We start from the raw sequence: 20,932 nt of genomic DNA on the forward strand, positions 1-20,932 counted from the left end.
ATGTATATATTGTTGTGGATTAACAGCAATTGTGGTTCTGTGGACTGCGGTTGCTGACAATCCTACATTGTGTGAACTAGCACTGATTAACAAAGGATCCATTGTGAAGAGCAATGGCCCAGGGGAAACGGACAGGGTCTAGGTTAGGTGACAGAGGTGTGGATTTGGGGGCCTGGGTCTGGGGGCTTGAACCATGATGGTAGGGGGCATGCTTCAGTGCTGGAGGTGAATAAGCGCAAGACCAGCTGTACTGTAGTACAAAACCAAATGCTGGACTCTTAACTCGGCTTCATATAAAACACTGAAATCCCAGTCAGATGTTGGCAGTTTATTAAGAAGTTAATTTTCTTCACAAACATTGTCAGTCTGATTTATTTTCTGTCTGATGGAGAATCCAGTGCAGTGATTAGGTAAAAGGAGGCTTAAGCTGCTTGCGTAACCGTTGTCAGAATTTGAAATATTTAGCTGTTTATCCTCTGCTGACTTCAGCTCAAGGACAGTCCACCATGTGCAGTGTACTCTAGATCTGTTTACACGGACAGATAGCTGGGCAGTTCAAAGTCACTTCCTACAAACCTCTTTCCCCCTCTCTCCTGTCTCTGTGTAATATTCACCATCAGCTCAAGACCTTTCACCTTTTCATTAACCTTTATCCATTTCTGAGAATTACAAAGCTACCAACTCAAGCTTCTACTGGTCTCTGTTCAGTTTGAGGCCTGGCATTTACCCCGTTGCTCAGTTGTCATAACCAGACTGTTACTTTTACCTTTATGATGGGTCACATTAAAGCTTTTGAAGCAGTGATTATCTTTTCTACTGAAAACTCAAAATATCCGCCAAGCAATAATATCCTTTTGACTTTTAGGCCCAAGCTAGTTAGACTAACCTGATTTTCCATGTTTGCTTTGGCAGATTGGACTCCACCTTTTGACATTGATCAGAGCTGTGAATGAAAGGGACTTTACAGTGAGAGAATCAGCCAGGCCCCTCATCTTCTTTCAGGATGCTATTAACTATTGACTTCTCTGTCCACACCAGAGGCCGTTTGTCAGTCTGAATTGCTCTGTTGCTGATATGATACAGTTATGCAACACAGGCAGATTTTTTAGGTGGATTTCAAATCCTTTTAATTTAGTTTCCAGCTCTGTATCTTAATGTATTTCAATTAGCTCAAGGCTGTAATTCATCATCTGTGGTCTGATACTTAAAGCACAGAGCCACTGTGGTGTTTTTGTGTCTAATGTTCTATCTGCATGTTTATTGCAGTGACAGCAGGACTTGTTCAAACAGCTACCCGTTCCCAGTGCCTTCTCTTAAACAGCCTTTTGCTTCATTGTGCTAAAATAAATCCTCCAGTCAGCATACGATTATCCAGCCTTCTCCCAGGGTTTGTTGAAGACATTTAGAGGTCAGGCAAAGTAAAAGTCACATTTCTGAATTGGCTTTTATACATGCAGTTTTTTAATTCAAAATTTTTCTTAAAAAAAATAAAATAAAATAAAATAAAGTATAATCTCAGTGAGTTTAAATTGTGTTTGATATAATGTTATAGGTCTTTAAGTCAAATCACAATTGACAGGTCTTAGTTACAAAGAATGGAAATCAGTATTTTCCTCAGATTTTGACAGATGTCTCATATCCTGTACTCACTTTTGTCCAGTGACCTTATTTCAACCATTCATGCTGTTCTTTTGGACAGCCATCGGTCTTGATTTGATGCTAATTATGTTTGTGCATTTGAAAATTGTAAACTACAATCTTCAACATTTCACAACATTTTATGAGGCTATTAATCTAATTTTAAAACAACACAAATCTGAGAGTGGAAAGTTTAAGATGGGAACAAGTTAATGATTTTGTCCTTCACAAGAAGGAAAACAAGCTTCTTGTTGGATGTCTTTTCACTGTAAATGAGCCGTACTTGCTCACAAAGCCACCGTGTATGTACTTAACCCTCTGTTCTAAACCTTTAGTCACTTTACACAAGGCTGCATTATTCTGGGAGTCTCTTTGTGTTTGCTTTGGTTAATGACATCCATGTCAGCATTCATATCCTAGTCTGAACCTCAGAGCTACAAATCAGACGGATTAAACTGAAAACGATTGTGAAAATATGAACTTCACCTGTTTGTAAATAGAACAGAAAGTTCCTGTTCTACTTGGATGTTTATACTCGGCAGTTAAAATAATATAAAAGCTTTCTGTTGTTAAGGAAATGCTGTAATCATTATTAGCGTTTTATGATAAGCTAAAGTAGTATGATTTACTTCAAATAAACGAAAGAAGGTAAATGGAAAGAAAGAAAAAAAAATACTCATTTGAAGTCAAACTGCTACATGACTGTCAGGATTTACTTCATGAAACACACTATACTATTTAGTGTAAGTGTGTGAGACTTTGGTTGGGTATAAATGTCATCATCAAAGAGTGTGTGAGCAGCTTTCCCGAAAGCAAACCTACTTGCTTGTTGTGACCATGAAGACGTGATTTCTTAGAGCGCGTGTGGTCTCCCTATAACGTGGGATTCTACATTAACTTATAGAAGCTTGCACATTTCTGTGGAGGTGGAAAGTTACAAGTGTTAGTCTCAACCACACAAAGCGGCATACTGAATGCAGTTAAAAGAATGAAGGTCTTTATAGAGGCAAAATATTCTCTAGGGTCCTGTCGGAGTAGGGTGGTAGAAGGTTTCAGAGACACTCACAACTCACAAGCTCAGATGACTGCCCGCTTCTTCTTTGTTCTTCAGTAGTTTGCAGCCCTTTATTCTTGCTTTTTCAACAAAACCTTCCTTTTTAGTGTTTCCAAGAAAACCAACATCTGAGTAAAATATATCACACATTCTAGATTACATTTCTGTTGTTTCAGACTGCAAAATCCATGAAGTTTGATTACCTAGCCTTGTTTGACATTGCATTTGCTGTCTCGTCATCATTGTGGCATGTTCTATGCAGTTTTATTTGTAATGATATAATGATAAATCACCCACACTTGTATAGCACCCGTCAGAGTCAGAGGACTCCAAAGTGCTTTACACTACAATGTATCATTCACCCATTCACACACACATCCACACACTGGTGTGTGTAGTCACAGCTGCCCTGGGGCACACTGACAGAGGAGAGGTTGCTGAGTACAGGCATCACCGTTCCCTCCACCCACCACCAGCAGGCAACGTGTCTTGCCCAAGGACACAACAGCAGCTCTCTCTGCATGGAGACGGGATTGATCCTACAACCCTCCGATTACTGAACGACTCGCTTTCCCTCCTGAGCTACTGCTGCCCCTACAGTGCATAAGTGTATGTGTCAAGGATAGAGTTGAGATTATGGCCCCAAACTTTACTTTCATAGTAGTTTTCCTGTCTATGTCTTTGTGCTTATAGTGCATCCTTTAAAATAATGCACAAATAATGTAGTTTATGTAGAAACTTTATTTTAGACATTGCAAAATTTTAACGTGAGCTCCAGCAGGAACATTTTGCCAGTGAACAGACTGTTACATCATTCTGTGTTGAGCTTGGCTCTGCTTTTGTGACGAGGCACACCATGTGGAGAGTCTCGAGGACCCGTCTGTTCACTTCTCAACTCAACACTTGTGTGTGTGTGTGTGTGTGTGTGTGTGTGTGTGTGTGTGTGTGTGTGTGTGTGTGTGTGTGTGTGTGTGTGTGTGTTGTGATCCTCCAGCCTAGCACTCTACCCCAGGGTACGATCAATATGAACCAGTGCTCGGATGTCATCGACGGCGAGTCCAGGACGGGTCAGAAGAATTCTCTGTGCATCCTCACACCTGATAAAGAGCATTTCATAAGGGCTGAGTGCAAAGAAATCATCAATGGGTAAGAGGTTGCCATGACAACTACTATGCACTGTTATTATTAAACTTGGAAATGCATTTTGCTAGTACATGTAGTATTTTAGATAAAAGTAAGCTGAAGCAGAAGTTGTGTTGAATCTGTCCTCCAGCCATGACGGTTCTGCCCCCTGCTGTAAGCTTTCAGCTGTGCGTTTCACTGAGTTGTAATTCACTTGGTGACAGTGCACATTCTTGAAGTTTCCTCTCCCTGCTGCTCTCTTTGTATTTATTATAAATCTTCAGACTTTTAGACACAGATCACAATACACAACCTCTAATCTTCATAGTCCAGTTTTCTCTGCTTGTCTGAGCTGCTTTCTCCCTCTGTGGCTGTAGCTTACATGTAATGGCTATTCTTGGAGAACAGTGACTCACAACACCCACTGTTCATTATGTTACCTGCTCCATCACCAAACACCTCCTACGCTCCTATCATCTGGCCTCCATGTGTTGCTTCAGACCGCCATACTTGTCCTCTAAAGGTTGTCATTACCTGAAGCAATAAAAAATATTTTGATGTTTCCGTGTTTGATTTTATGCGTTTCTTTTAAATGTCTATTAACCCATTATTGAATTATGAAAACCATGCAGTCCGAGCACATTTTCATTTTAAAATGCGTCACATGGCTGCATCTATGACAGCTTTGAGTGTGACTCTTTACACCAAAGACTCCGAGCTCTTTGCTGGGTGGGTGTGTCGAACAAAAGCATGTTTGATCAGTGCTTTGTTCCACAGTCACTTGTTTATTTTAGTGCTTTTGTCTACGAGTGTCTAAAAGAATTATTTAACGTTAGTAAGTAAATTCTTAGATAAGTATTCTTTTATGGTATTAACATTCAATATTTGTGCATTAACATTGTGCATTTTATCAGCAGGCATTTATGGTTTGATTTTAGTCTTTGGACAACCATGTGTATAAATCCATTCTGAGTACCAAGTTGGTTTTATTATTTTTGGGAGTTCAGATAACAGAGTCTACTTTGTAACACACAGGTGGCAGGAAGTTCTGTCTGTGTACCCCAGGACCAACAAGCAGAACCAGAAGAAAAAACGTAAAGTTGATCCTCCCTCTCACCAGGTAATTCACTCATCTTTTCCACAATGACATTTTATTTCTTCTCTCCCAAAACAAGGAAAAGTAATGAACAGCCAAACTTGGCTGAAGGCTCTGCTTATAGAGCTCTTTCTTTGTTTTAGGAAGATTTTCAGATTCTTTTTGTTCCACTCGGTAACCTTCGACAGAAACAACAGTTAACACAGCAGTGTGTGTTTGGACTAACACTGATTTTATATAGGTTCAAATAAATGTTTATTAGCATTTTTCTCAAATACATTTTCTTGTTCTGCATTTACGCTACAGACTGATCTTTATTGTAGACTTGATTTTGTTAAAAGTAATGCATTGAAACTTGCACCACAGAAGGGAACACTGGCCAACCAACTGGTTAATTCACCTGTTCCAGTCTCTAATCCCTTCATCATATTATGCTTCCATAAACCTTAATATTTGTCATCATCATCATCACTCGTTTAGTCTGTGTTTTGACTGCGTTTTCAAGTCTGGTGTCTGTGAACTTTTTTGAACTCTTAGCATAAACACCGTCCACCACGTTCCCTGTCCCACTCGTCTCTGTGACCTCATCCCACCTCATCTTTTGTTGTTCCTAATGACTAAAAAATACAGTGACACCTAATTTTGCTCAGACCAGTAAGTGACAGATGAGTACGAACTTTTGTAGCTCTTGCAAAAGCACTCATGCTCTGCTGAACCCCAGGACTTTGTTAAACTTGGGAAAGGTACAATTTGAATTCAAAGGCTACAAAGTTGTTAAATTCTTATGCAATTCTTATATAATTACACATTTTTAGAATAATAAATATATTTGGAATGGAATAGCAGCATGCAGAAAAATAAAAGCATATCTTAGGAAAAAAGTATAATGGATTTCATAAAGCCCTAGTATTGAATATCAACAAAACAAATATTTTCTGTACTTTGTTTTATCGTCATACTACCAACAGTTTTATCAACACTTATTTCCTGTACAGGTCCTTCTCAAAAAATGTGCACATTGTGATAAAGTTCATTATTGTCTGTAATGTACCGATAAACATTAGACTGTCATATATATTAGATTCATCACACACAACTGAAGTAGTTCAAGCCTTTTAATGTTTCTAATATTGATGATTTTGGCGTACAGCTCATGCAAACCCAAAATTCCTATCTCAAAAAATTAGCATTTTTCATCCGACCAATAAAATAAAAGTGTTTTTAATACAAAAAAGTCAACCTTCAAATAATTATGTTCAGTTATGCACTCAATACTTGGTCGAGAATCCTTTTGCAGAAATGACTGCTTCAATGCGGCGTGGCATGGAGGCAATCGGCCTGTGGCACTGCTCAGGTGTTATGGAGGCCCAGGATGATTCGATAGCGGCCTTAAGCTCATCCAGAGTGTTGGGTCTTGCGTCTGTCAACTTTTTCTTCACAATATCCCACAGATTCTCTATGGGGTTCAGGTCAGGAGAGTTGGCAGGTCAATTGAGCACAGTAATACCATGGTCAGTAAACATAGTGGTTTTGGCACTGTGAGCAGGTGCCAGGTCATGGTGAAAAATGAAATCTTCATCTCCATAAAGCTTTTCAGCAGATGGAAGCATGAAGTGCTCCAAAATCTCCTGATAGTTAGCTGCATTGACCCTGCCCTTGATAAAATACAGTGGACCAACACCAGCAGCTGACATGGCACCCCAGACCACCCAGACCATCACTGACTGTGGGTACTTGACACTGGACTTCAGACATTTTGGCATTTCCCTCTGTCCAGTCTTCCTCCAGACTCTGGCACCTTGATTTCCAAATGACATGCAAAATTAGCTTTCATCCAAAAAAAGTACTTTGGGCCTCTGAGCAAAAGTCCAGTGCTGCTTCTCTGTAGCCCAGGTCAGGCACTTCTGCTGCCGTTTCTGGTTCATAAGTGGCTTGACCTGGGGAATGTTAGCCTAGTGAACTAGACCAAATTCTTGCTTTGCAAAGTTTGGTCTAGGAATGCTCCACTGGAACCTCTGCAGCCCCAACAGCATTCTGGCTGGCCAATCACCGCTCTCTAGAGGGGTTTCAAACACATTAAGAGCTGTGATTGGTCCATAATGGTGGGCCAATCATAGTGCTCTATCTGCTTAGTGAACAAATCACAGAGCTTCATCCGCTTTGTGGACCAATCAGGGCACTCTATATGCCTGGTGAGTGGGATGATGCAACAGAGTGAAACAAGAGGATGTCACATTCCTTGTCCAGTAGCATGCGCATTGCCAGACTAAATAATACATTTATTTAGTCTGGCTTGCCAGGCTAGGGGAATGTGGCACCTGTAGCCCATTTCCTGCACACGCCTGTACACGATGGCTCTGGATGTTTCTACTCCAGACTCAGTCCACTGCTTCCGCAGGTCCCCCAAGGTCTGGAATCGGTATTTCTCCACAATCTTCCTCAGGGTCCGGTCACCTCTTCTCGTTGTGCAGCGTTTTCTGCCACACTTTTTCTTTCCACAGACTTTCCACTGAGGTGCCTTGATACAGCACTCTGGGAATGGCCTATTCGTTCAGAAATTTCTTTCTGTGTCTTACCCTCTTGCTTGAGGGTGTCAGTGATGGCCTTCTGGACAACAGTCAGGTCGGCAGTCTTACCCATGATTGCGGTTTTGAGTAATGAACCAGGCTGGGAGTTTTTAAAAGCCTCAGGAATCTTTTGCAGGTGTTTAGAGTTAATTAATTGATTCAGATGATTAGGTTAATAGCTCATTTAGAGAACCTTTTCATGATATGCACATTTTTTGAGATAGGAATTTTGGGTTTTCATGAGCTGTACGCCAACGTCATCAATATTAGAAACAATAAAAGGCTTGAACTACTTCAGTTGTGTGTAATGAATCTAATATATATGAAAGTCTAATGTTTATCTGTACATTACAGACAATATTGAACTTTATCACAATATGCTTATTTTTTGAGAAAGACCTGTATGTTTGTTAGGGTTTAGGCTATTTTCTGTTAAGGGTATTTTCTGACTGTTTGTTAGGGTTGGGGTTGTTTATTTATTTTTTATTTTTTATTTTTTTGCATGTTAGGGTTAGGGCTGCACAATATATCGTAATTATGTCATTTTCACGATATCAGCATGTGCAATATGCATATCGCAAAGAACAGGTAAATATCGCAATGAATGGTCAGCTCAAATGTTTGCTACACATAATGCATTCTGTCAATCAAACGGAAGCATGATGTTTTTTAACAAATCAAATAGAACTCTTCACCCATTGGGCCAAATGGGTGGGTTCTCATAGGTTAGATGCCCGTCCCCAAGGCGGACGGCACTTAATTTTGATGGTAAGCAAACACCTGAGTTAGCTTTGCTCTGCTCTTTTTGTTGATTCTGCTTTTCCCGGGATCCACTGATTGCCTTTTCTTTTTCTTTTTCTTTTTCCCTGTCCTCACATCTTTAGCTTTTCTCATTTTTAAGAATTTTTTATTTATTTTGTTTTTGATTACCTTTGTTCCTGAGTTTTTATTTATCGTAAGGAGTATTGTCATCGCAATATTAATCATTGTTATCGAATATCACAGGTTCTCCTAATATCGTGCAGCCCTAGTTAGGGTTATTTTCTGTATGTTGGGGAGCATGTAAGAACAGACTTTAAGATTTGGTCTCCAACATCAAATTATGCTTCTTATGAACTGACCCTGACAAGTAATTTGGGGGAAAACTGACAAATCTCCACACAAAAGTCAGCTTTTAGATTAACAATGCAAAATGGGGGTACATTTCTAACCTTAAAATATGTGTGCCAAAGAGAATTACATTACAGTAACATTCAACAGCCTGATACATGAGCAATGCATCATTCAGACACACAAACTACACAAGAGACAGAACTCTTAACTCACAAGCACCAAAGTTAGATTTCTCCCTTGTAAGGAATAAATTGAGACTCTATTACCATAAAAGTGGTTTAACTGCTAAATGTAGTCATATGATATAATATAATGCAGACCACCCACTGTAGGGAACACATTTCCCCTTCCCCTACCTCCTATTTGAGGCCAAGCCAAATTTCTGGTGAGCATACAGAACATTGTCTAAGGTTCGTTGTCTGGTTTCTCTAATGACGGCACCCTGAATAACACTGACCTTGGCTGGCTTGCACAAACAGGCTCATTTGTAAAGAAATAATAGTGACACAGTTTCAACCTTCACTGTGGGCCATTTGACCCCATTGTTCTTGTTTTTTGTTATTTTACACCCATAACTTCTTCCTGTGTATAGACGTGATGGACTATTCTGTGTTTGGTGTCAATTGTGTTTTTAATGATAGGTTATCATCTGAGTCGTGTCAGTTCCTGCCTCGTTTATCTCAATGGCAAATTTAAAAGACTCTTACAGTGAATTAGTAGCTAGATTAGCACACATTTAAAACTGTAATGGGGACATAAAAGGCCAGATCAGTGCTCTGAGAACTTGTTGGTCATTGTCCCAGCCAAAAGGCAGGGGAATGTTTTTGCCTGTGTGTGGGTGTGGGTGTTCATTTGTCTGTTGTGTTTGCAAAATATCTCAAGATGCCGAACAGGTTTTTAATGAAACTCTCAGAAAGTTAGCGTTGGATGTTCATGTTCAACTAATTAACTTTTGTCAGCCCCATTCAAAATGACTGCCACAGCTAATCAACATTAGAAAACACAAACATGGCTGTACCTCAGCTAACTTACATTTTTATCTGTAACTATTCATCTCTAGGGTAGACGTGCTGTTTGTTTTTTGAATTTGATCAATGATTTGGGCACACGGAGTAGTGACTTTTCAAAATTTACCAAAGCTGAAATAAGCTCACTGTATTTATGAGAAGACTATAATTTAGGTTGATATCATCTAGATCACAGGTGTCCAACAAATTTGGCCCGTGGTAAATCAGAGTGGAATAAACAAAGCTTGAGTAATTGTGCTTTTTATACACCTTTTTTGCTCCAAAGTATAACTGTTAATAGCTTACATTTGCAAGGAAATTATTTTATTTTTTATGATTTTCTTATTGACCTGTGAAAAAGGATTTAGCCTACAGTAAAACAGGAACTGGAAAGGCAAAAATCAGTTTGTTTCCAAATGAAAAGGTTCAACAATACATATCTGGAGATTTGTCGTCAATTTTTCAATAAATGTTGAGTTTGGCCTGCTACTTCGTCCCGGTGTTTTATTTTGGCCCAGTTCGAATTTTAGTTGACAGCCCAGATAAATGGCCTGCTGTATTTAATATAACGCCTTCTAGAATTCTACAGCCATCCAAGTCACTTACCCATGCACACACATGTTCACGTTTTGGTGGTGATGAGCTACATCTGAGCCACAGTGGCCCTGAGGCACACTGACAGCAGTGAGGCTGCTGCACCGATGCACCACCAGTCCCTCCGACATCACCAGCAGGCAAGGTGGGTGGATTGTCTTGCCCAAGAACACAACGTCTGTGACTAAGTGGGCCTCAAACCTGCCACTCTAAATTCGGGGTGGGCTGTTTTCTTGTTTTTGTGATGTAAATTACTGATGTACCACTAATGTGTTGTTCTGTACCTTTTCCTTGCTATCGGCACTACTTGAGAGCTCCCAGTTTTTATACTTTACCAAAGACATGTTGGCATCAGAGATTATGCTCCTCAATCTCAATACTTGATGTGACTTTGGAGAAAGAAAGAAAGTAAACTGGCCTCATACTTTAGTTATAAGACCTTAAATAGTATTTCATATATTCCTCTTCAACTTTTTATGGAGGGCAAAAATAAAGTCATGAAAGTGAGAATAATTGGCTGAATACATCGAGGCAGGGGTTTTATGTTTTTGTAATCAACATTTTTCAGCAAGCTCTAACATCAAAAGGCGTTTTGATTGGCAGAGTGGAGTAACGCCAAGCCAGTGTTTCTCTACCGAAGACATGAAAGGACACTCCGTGAGTTCAGCTCCTCCAGACTTTTCATCCCTTCAAAACAAACCGCTGCTTTGATCCTTTATTTCTTATTAGTAATAATAATTGTGCTCCCAATAAGGTGAAGGGTGGAACAAACAATATAAAGATTGCTTTCTTCTCTAGTATTGAATGAAGCATAATTATTACAAGATCATTGTGATTGCTGGGTAAAATGATTATTTTGGCTTCGCTTTGGTCTTATTGGTCTCTTGTTATCAACAGTTTCTTTCATCTAGGGTTTCTAAACAACTATAATTTTGTTTTATATTCAGATATTTGTTAAAGCCTTGTCCATTTAACATGTGGGCAAATTGTTTGCATTTTTTATTTCTCTATTTTTCCTGACAGTTACTGGTGCGTTGCCATGAATGAACTCGGGTTTTTGTCGAGGGGTTGATCTTAACCACCTTCCACAATTCCTCTTTCTGTCTAAAAAAATACATTGTTTATATATATATATATATATATATATATATATATATATATATATATATATATATATATATATTAGTTGACCTTGCTTTAAAAATGACTCCTTGTGTAAACTAAACTAAAATTCTTACACAGCAGTGAAAATGTTTAGAGGTGTGGTTTACTCGTTTAATAAAATATATTTGCAGATGTCTCTAGTGGGTCTGACTTGTATAATGATATACATGTTGGCAGGATTTGGAATCTCATTTCCTGATATTTGAGCATCTCACCTCTGATTGGATAACAGCAACACAGCTCTACCACTGACTTCATTTGCTCTCCAACATGGATGTTTTATCTCCACCAATAACACAAGCCTGGAGGAGTTCTGCTGTTTTGTGGAGTTGCTAATGATAAACATTAGCTTCTACTAACCAAGATGTTCTCTGCTGTTTCCTGTATGCTAGACCAACATTAGCCTTCCCCGTTGTGAGCCGGGATGGTGAATCCATGACTGTTCAGTGACAGTGTGATGCAGATCTGTCAGGCTTTCAGTGTTTCCCTGACATAGGAGATAGGTGTAGGGCTGTTTTCATGTTCAGCCTGCATGATAACCTCAGAGCGACCGATTATAATCAGAAATAATTATAAAATATTTTTTCAGTCAACCACACCTTTTAAAATGTTTTCATATTTACATTTAAACCAGGGGTAGGAATTTAATTTGTAAATTTTGATTAATTGATTGGAAAAAAAACATGTTAAAACTTTACCCTTTTGAGTCAGAGCACCCCCACATTTGTTGCCAGAAAGGTTTAGCATCGTAATCGATGCCCTGTATATATATCAATAAATACCATCAAGCTGCACATCTAACAAAACAGCAGAGTCTCGGCTACAACACCATATAAACTTTTTTTGTGTGCTCCAAACACAACTAAAACTTCTGTTTCATTGAATCATGGCAAATCACTCGTAAAAAAATTAAAGGAAGAAAAAAAATCTACTTTTAACCATTATGTTTCTTAGTTTGTAGAAAGCAGGCAGTACCTTTATCCATGGGAACTTAATTACAGCAGGAGGGACAAGCATACATGCAGCATTCATCTTGTAACCCTCAGCAGAACTTCCTCTGAACTCCACACTACACCTATATAGTGTGGGTATGTCATCAGGGCCTTACTAACATTATTTTTTTATTTTAAAATTTGCTTGCACGAAAATTGTCTTAAACTATTGAAATGAATTAAGATGAATTAATACAAAGCCTTTAATTAATTTGATTATATTTTTTATCAAGTCCCACCGTTAATTTAAACCTTTACTTACTTTCGGTATTTCCTTCCCACATTCCTTTTATAGTCTCTCTGGTTCCTTACCTCCCATTATGTCCTTCACCCTCCCCATCCACTCCTCCCTCTAATCATCACCCAGGAGCCGGGGCCAGCCAAGGTGACGGTGACCAGCAGCAGCAGTGGAGGCAGCATCCCCTGCCTTCAGAGCAGTATTGCCAGTGCTGAGCGGGTCCCAATGAGCCGTGCAACTCTGTGGCAGGAGGAGAGCTGCTGGAGGAGGACAACCATCCCCTGCAGCCGCAGTGCCTCCTGTCTCAGCCAACTGAGCCAGAGCCAGACAGACTCCAGTGTTACCAGTCACGATGGTGAGAAATACAGTTGGTTTTTGGTAAAGGTTTAAAGAAACTTCATTTGTGAGCTTTTTTCTAGACAGAATGATTCATATCAGTGCTGCTATGACTATATTTCAGACAGCAGCACTGTGAGCACTGGTCGAAAGGTACGAGTGGAGAGTGGTTACTTTTCGCTGGAGAAGACCAAGTCAGAACCATCTCCACAATCTGTACATCACTCCCAGCCACCCCAGAGTCTGCCCTTGTCCTCTTCAGCATCCGCCTCTTCTTTAGGAGCTCATAGTTCCAGGTACAACTCAGAAATCAACCCTCATCAACCTCCCCAAGATCCTTTTCCCTCTCCAAATGCACTTGTATCCCCGAGCTACTCCACCCTCAGCTCCTCTCAGAGCTCGCTGGACTCTGAACCCAGCAGAGCTACTCTCACCTGGGAGGGGCACAGTGGTGAAGGGAGTACTCGTAGTGTCACTAGTGGAGGAAGCAGAGCGGGACGCTCCGGCAGGGAGTACTCAGCACTGTCAGATGTGCCTCGGGCTCGCATTCTGAGTTACCACGAGGCCTTCCGCTCAGAGAAAAAGCGCCAGGAGCTGAGGGCACGGACGAGAAGTCCAGGGAGGGAGGAGGTGGCTCGCCTGTTTGGGGAACCACGCAGGTAAGAACGAGTAACATCAACTCTTTTCTACATTTTCAGTCTGATAAATCACTGCTGAACTCGCATCTTTACAGAAATGTTAGCTTTGTGTGTGATTATAATTACTGAGCTGCTAGTTTTTACCATTCTGCCAATCTGTGAATCATTAGATGGTACACTGATAATAATTATGTCTAGCTCATGCATTGCTTGAAACATTCACTTAGTTATTTAGCACCACCTTGTGGCCACTGTCTCTAAGTCACTCCTGTCTTGAGCATCTTTTGCTACTGCTTCCTGTCCTAGTTTAGACATTTGATGTAAATAATTTGGGGGAAGTGGGTTTAGTGTGTTTTATATTCTAGGGCTTTTTGCCTTGTGCTATTGCTGCTTTGCTACTTTCTTTTATTGTTTCAATCTTTTCCAGGGGCTTCTGAACAGAGCTTCTCAGAGCTAACGCTCAGCCAACCCCTCCACCCCTGTTCCAAAGCTGTTCCCTGCTGGTCATCGCTGACTCCTGCTTTCTGTCATTTCATCTCTGCACCACCTGGGAGCACAAATGCACTGATTCAGAATGAAATTATATTTAAATTATTTAGTAAGAATATTTGGGATTACAAATGGTTGATTGTACATGGACTTTCATCTCTTTGACCTAAGTTATTCATTTTCTAACTTATACACTTGAGCAAGTGCAGTGCCTTAAGGTAATGTCGACTCTTGCTGTGTCTGCAGTGTATTTAATCCTCCGTTTTAGTCATTTAACTTTCAGCCAGTGTTTCCTCTCATTCTATCATCCTTGATTAATCAGTTTATCACTGCTGTTCTCTTTGGGCTCTTCCCTTCTTCTCTGTCTCATGTTTTCACTTTGCGAAGGCCTAGAGGATTGTGTAAAACTTCTGCTCTTAGTAAGCTGAACCCTCTCTCACCTGTTGAGACTGAATTTGGACATAAATCATCTTTTGTCATGCACGTACTGGTCTGTACTACCTCATTCTGCCAACATTTGAGTGTTGTTTTGCATCTTTGTGTAATCTTTAGGAATACCTGACGTTTTTCTTTTTTGTTTGTTTCAGTCAATGTGTCTTTAAAATCGATATTTTTGTGTTCTTTAGGCGATCTCAAATCATAGGTCGGTTTGAAGATGGTCAGAAGACCGAGCATATGGAAACCAGCAGCTCTCTGGATCCTGATGTCAACTCTACAGGGATTCAAAGACAGGGCCGGAGCGAGCGACGCTACCTAGAAAGCAAACACGTGCGTTGTTCCTAATGACATGATATCCATTGACTGGGTTTTATCTAAACTAATGATCTTTTTTTAATTATAGGAGATGTCACTGGATACAGGAAGGGACTACTTAGCCTCTGATGTTTCCAACTCCAATTTCAACAATTTAAGAAGAGCCAAGTCACTGGATCGCAGAGTCACAGAGTCGTCCATGACTGTGAGTGTGAAGAACACAATCTCACCTGCATTCAACAGAGCATCAGGCTACGGCACTTGGTGGAGACGGAGGCCATTTGCAGAGATTTTTATATAAACACCATCTATTTATTTCTTCCTTTCTCAAAAGGACTTCAGAAGCCTGACAAAAATCTTTATAAGTGATTTTTTTAAACCATGTAGTCTCCAGAGTCATTAGTTAAAAATTTTCTCAACCTTTGAAAAATGACAGCTGCTCTGCTTGATGCAAGCTTGTAACACTATTTGAAAAACAACAACCTATTTTTCTGTAGTAAGCTGGGACTCTGTTTAGCTACAAGTCAGCTAAGTTGGTTTCACACACCAGACTGCAACTTTAGTAGCTGATCCATTTGTTGCATGTGGGAACGTGTCTCCATCAGATGGAGGGGGATTTCACTGCATCATCTACCAAGCAAAGCAGTCTAAAAGTGGATTGATCCTTTCCTCTAGAGTTGACGGCTAGCAAATGGTTATGGTAAATGTTGCTGCAGCAGTTTTCTGTTGTAGGGTTAGGTAATATATATTAACTCTACTTGTGACCATGTGATACTCTATCTAAATATAGAATATCACCCTGCCTGGTCTTTATTGTGTTTAATCAGAAGATGCTAGGATTCTTTATTTATTAGGGGATTGTACACACGTTGTTTTGATTCAGAAAACATTCAGGTTTACAAAAGTAAGAATTTATTTTACAAACCATTAAAACTTGACAAATTGGTTAACTATTATTTACTGTGAGTGGATGGAACTAAAGGTGATGTCTGGAACCTATGTGTGAATGCGATGTTGGTCAGAACTTCCGTATCTTGGAGAGCTGCATTCTGGATGTAAAAGAGTTTGGTTTGTGTTGAGCTATGAGGTTGATTGTTATCAAAAACCCACATCAGACGCTATCTGTGTGTCTACATTACCCGTTTTCAGAGACCCTCTTGGTGGATCCAAAAGTCAGAGAGGTCGGATGACCGCTGGCACCGGAGGGCTGTAGAATACCGTGGTACCGATCCTTTCAGTCCATAGATGTCTCGGGTCACGACAGACGGATGGAACCGAGCGTCTGGGACTTTTAAGGAGTCTAAACAATATCAGCTTGTTCTGCAGGAACTATTTTGTTGTATCAGCTTTGCAGGTGCGAAAAGATTTTGACGACGTGTCAAAATCTTTGGTGGGTTAAAGAGGTGTACTTCAGGTGGCCGGTCTGAAGCTCCTCTAGAACTAAAGAATCACCAGCGTGATCTGGTTTTAATGTTCTCATGTTATGATTGTGTAGCCAACCAAAGGTTGACAAGTTTGGATGTTACCAAGAATCTCAGAAACACACGCCTTCTTTGATCCGGAGGCTCTGATCTGGGTAAAGGGTTAATTATGTGTCATGGACTTAACTTTACCTTACTTTGTACTTGTGTGAGGGCAAATGTTATGACCTTGTCAAGTAAACATGCTGAAACAATCATTGAGCACAGATTAATGAAACATTTCATTATTTATAATTATTATACGTAGCAATAAACAAACGTTTATTTAATGATTATCTGGCTGAAGTTTTAGAAGTTCATATTTAATTTTAAAATCTTCTTTCTTCTTTGAAGCGAGGAGTTTAGATAAAAGGTTGCTCTGTGAGGGACCTTGGAAAGAACAGGATGTCAACAAGCAGTTCAGGATCTTGTGGCTTGCTGGCAGCTAGAATATAAAATCCACCTGACTGAATTAGGTCTGTAGATGACCGATGACCTGTAGGTCATCTGTAGGTGAAAACTAACCATTTGTGGACATTACACTGTTTTACTTCTTTGTATTTACAATCCATCTTTTTTTGACAGTCAAGAAATAATGAAGCACTTTTACTATTTTTGTTAACCCAGTCATCTGTACAGATGAATTAGTAATCTATAATTTCATTCTTGCATGTTGTAAATACAAAACAACTTCCCATTTCTATGGTGGTTCTTGTGTCCAGCTGTCAGTGTGGTGTTTAACATCATCTCAGATAGTCGGTGTGGTGCATTTTACAGGGAACTGTATGTAGAATAAAGTAATAACAGTAATGTTGGATTTAAATTATATGTAAATGACTCAATGAAAGAATGAATGTTTTATTTAGGTGTCATGGACAACACGTGCCCAGCCTATGTGGGCTTATAAGACACTATTTAACAAACCATACATTTACAAAAACATTATTTTACATAGTATGATAAAGAACTATTAGACTACGTTCCCATACTCTCTATATGCATTTTGCTAACATAAAACTTTCATTGTCAAATAGCCCACTCAAAATTTCACCAACAATAACCAAAACAAAACAAAAGGCTCCGTCACTAAATAACTTTTCAGCTGAATGTATCTGGTTAGTTTTGGCTTTTTGTGCACATCAGAAATAATTTTAGTTTGAGTTGACAATTTGAGTTCACACTCATTTTCCCAATTGGAATACTTATTCTTTTATTTTTATTATTATTATTTTTTGCAAGCAGGATTTGCAGTCCGTGTCCTTGAAGCTGATTGAGGCTGCTTTGGTATCTTTTGAGGTCTGACTCCTGCTAGTCTGCTCTGTGGTCTGCAGCAGGGTAATCCAGTCGGTGTGTGGCTGGCCTGTCTGTCCAAGCTGCAGCTGCCAAACCCCCACCCACTCAGACACCAACATGCACACGTCTACACACACCACTGCCGCCACAGCTTCTGATGATTATAAATAACCCGCACAGGAGCAACCAGAGTTAAGCGCGTATCCCAAGGATAGACGGAACAAACCGGATTGTCAACACATGAATTAAAGGCAGTTAGAAATCAGAATGACTCTCTGCGAGACGGTGACACAGCACCGGATGAAGCTCGGCAAAAACAAGGTAATGTTGAGTGATCAGAAGCCAGTTTTTAGATGAACGCTTTACTGTGGAGTCTATAAACAGACTGGTTTCAATGTACAGCAGTTTGTGTTTCACAGGGAGAGTCTAGCTCCCGCCAGTCCGTCTCTGTGGCCAAAACATCTAATCTTTAGCTTTGCTCTCTTGCAAATAAACAAATGCACATAAATGCAGTCTTTGGTGAGATGTCATAGACTTTCTGATTGCATCAGATCATAAGAAATGCACCCTGTGATGGCTTCAACAAAATCAAAGAAATAACTCAACACCATGTGTTTGCTTTTGTCCCTTTGTGTTTTAATTCCAGCCAGATCTGCTGAACTTCAAGAAAGGATGGATGACAAAGCTTTATGATGATGAAATGGTAATTAATTGAATTGCTGTCTGCTACTGCTGCATATTACATGAATGAATTCAGTTTAATTATTAACCTTTTTACACTCTCAGTGGAAGAAACACTGGTTTGTTCTGACAGACCAGAGTTTGAGGTATTACAAAGACTCAATAGCTGAGGAGGTAAGGCCTTTCAGTCTGATACTTCATTTAAATCACTTGAAAGTCATAAAGAAATTAATATTTGCCTTTTTTTTATTATTGTGTCAGGCCTCACAACTGGATGGTGAGATTGATCTTTCCACATGTTATGATGTCAAAGAGATTCCAGTTCAGAGGAATTATGGTTTCCAAATCCTTGTGAGTGTTGATTTGTTTTCGTTTATGGTTCCGTCTTTTATCACCAGTCAATGTGAGACTTACTCACATTTTCTGACTTCTTTCTGCTTATAAACAGCCTTAAACAACATGTGATGCAACTTTAAGTATCAGTTGTTGTTTCTTTGTCCAAAATAAGATGTCATTTGACTTGCCATCCTTCTGAGAGACTGACATCATACTGGTCTAAATCTGCTCCAGCTGTTGCCAGTCCCTCTTGTCCTACTGAACCAGCGTGTCCTTCATCCTGCACGATGCATTTACCTTACCCCTCATATTAAAACCTGCCCTTTGTCTAAAGTTTCACCCTGAGACTCAGATGTAAACACAAGGGTTTGTCATAAGTGTGTGTGAATATTTTAGCCCAACATTTCAATCCTGTTGGACGGAAACAATGACTAGTGGCTGCAGGGTCCTTTCATTTGTTTACATTACTTCCACTGCTATCATCAGAAGGATGTCAGAAATAGTGGTGAAAAGGATAGTTGTTGCTTTGGCTAAGAACAACATGTGCTTGGTGTCCAAATGAATAACTTGTATTTATATCTGTGCACCCCTCTCAGGCTGGACTGGGCTCCTTTCATTAGACTGGTTTTAAACCCTTGACTCCTGTGTTGAAACAATAATTTTTATGCATTTTTTGCAGGATTCTCTGTTCTCTTGGGTTGTGATTTGAGTCAGTTGGATTAACAGGAAAAGCAGTAAGATACCTGCACTGTAGCTTGGTGTAGAAATTATTTCTAAAACCATTTACATCTATTATAATATGCTCTCTCTCTTTCTTTGCATATTCAAATCACAATTGTCTATTTTGATTGTTTTAAACGCGTTTTTGGTCATTTTTTGAAATCTTTTTTTATATTTTAAGTTTTTTGTTTTTGCGAAGCGCCTCGTGATTTTTATCTTGAGAGGCGCTATAGAAAAAATGGTTTTCTTTCTTTCTTTCTATACAATAAGATAAATATTTTTAAGGGTGAGGTTTTTAGGAATGTAAAGGGATACATTTACATCTGCAGCAGTCTTACATTTACACTGAGTCCATCTAAATGATGCTACAGACTGGAGCAGTTGCATCCACAGACAACCCCCACATCAGTGTTGGGATGTTCTGGTGCTCGGTGTATGTGGGTTAAAGACATGATATCTGTTTAATATTAGGTGCTTCACCATTCAAAGGAAGCTGGTTTTGGTGTCAATGTTCTAGCAATTTAAACAAATAAATGTTTAATAATGAAAAACAGAAAAAACTGTTACAAAATGAAATCTTGGGTCCTGTCAATGTTACTTTAATGAGCCTGTCAGTCATTTAAAAGAAATCTGTCTGATGGTTTCAGTGTAAAGATGGAGCATGCACCCTGTCAGCCATGACCTCTGGAATCCGTCGCAACTGGATTCAGGCCATCATGAAGAATGTGCGACCCACTGTTGCCCCCGATGTCACCCGGTAACGCTCAGCCACGATTAACACCAACCACTGGCACATATACCAGATGCTTTTCTCACTTTATCTGAATTCTTGTCTCCTCTTCCTCACCCTCTCCTTCCTCCTTCCTTCTCCCCATCAACTGGTATTTTCAACCTGCTTCCAGGAAAAACATCTCTCTGAAACTGTCTGTTCTGAAGCCCAGGTTGGAGTGCTTGTGTGTTAAAATTCTCACCCTCCTCAAACAGTGATGTAATTGCTCAGCCTCGGCGTATTTGTCATCCAGCCATATGTCGTGTGATTGAGTAATGTGTCCCTGTCTGTTATATCACTGTAGAGGCACGTGCCAGCATCTAGAATATTCTGTCCAACGCCCGCCACTGATGCTAATCATCTTCGTAATGTGGCTGTCAACTCTGGAAGCTCTGGAAATGTTTACAGAACAGCTAAACAATCTTAGCTTGACTAACAGAATTTGTTCTCTAGAGGAAACAGTTGGGCTCGAATGTTTGTTTTGTCATGTGCTTTATTCGTTTTTCATGTTTTAATTTGAAATCCTAGAATTGCTTTTCAGAAGGCACATTACAAATGATCACATTTCCACACCCGAATTATTGATTCTCTCTCTCTTGTCAGTTTGTCACTAAGGCAGCTCTATTCGAGGTATTGCTGCAGACACCTGATACCCGTCTTCCCCCTTTCACTCTTCAGCACTGACCTTACTCCTTCTCACCTGTGTCACTGCTTATCACACCTTCACACAATGTGCACATGGATTATTCCATCCTTCCGTTGCACTCCAACACTACGAGCGTCAGAACACATCAGTAAGCAGATTACTGTAAACCAGTGGTTCTTAACCTTGTTGGAGGCACCGAACCCCACCAGTTTCATATGCTCATTCA

The 20,932-nt window shown here is 39.8% G+C and overlaps 1 protein-coding gene across 7 annotated transcripts in view; it reads left to right on the forward strand.

Annotated features, from left to right (window-relative positions):
- si:ch73-103b11.2 (early endosome antigen 1) overlaps positions 1–20,932 on the forward strand; it is an 82,238-nt gene that overhangs the window by 43,068 nt on the left and 18,238 nt on the right. For 2 of the 7 annotated variants that reach the window (XM_015963422.3, XM_015963424.3), the window contains exons 4-14: positions 3,687–3,838; positions 4,850–4,934; positions 12,643–12,940; positions 13,046–13,580; positions 14,675–14,816; positions 14,890–15,006; positions 18,201–18,257; positions 18,341–18,409; positions 18,497–18,586; positions 19,939–20,048; positions 20,194–20,232. In XM_015963422.3, the coding sequence (XP_015818908.1) occupies positions 3,687–3,838; positions 4,850–4,934; positions 12,643–12,940; positions 13,046–13,580; positions 14,675–14,816; positions 14,890–15,006; positions 18,201–18,257; positions 18,341–18,409; positions 18,497–18,586; positions 19,939–20,048; positions 20,194–20,232 (1,694 nt within the window). Of the gene's footprint in view, positions 1–3,686; positions 3,839–4,849; positions 4,935–10,794; positions 10,849–12,642; positions 12,941–13,045; positions 13,581–14,674; positions 14,817–14,889; positions 15,007–17,620; positions 17,876–18,200; positions 18,258–18,340; positions 18,410–18,496; positions 18,587–19,938; positions 20,049–20,193; positions 20,233–20,932 lie in introns of those variants that run through there. The other 5 variants (XM_015963423.3, XM_015963427.3, XM_015963426.3 and 2 more) reach the window with 5 other exon arrangements.

The sequence above is a fragment of the Nothobranchius furzeri genome, chromosome 16 (assembly GCF_043380555.1).
Source record: "Nothobranchius furzeri strain GRZ-AD chromosome 16, NfurGRZ-RIMD1, whole genome shotgun sequence".
Taxonomy (NCBI): domain Eukaryota; kingdom Metazoa; phylum Chordata; class Actinopteri; order Cyprinodontiformes; family Nothobranchiidae; genus Nothobranchius; species Nothobranchius furzeri.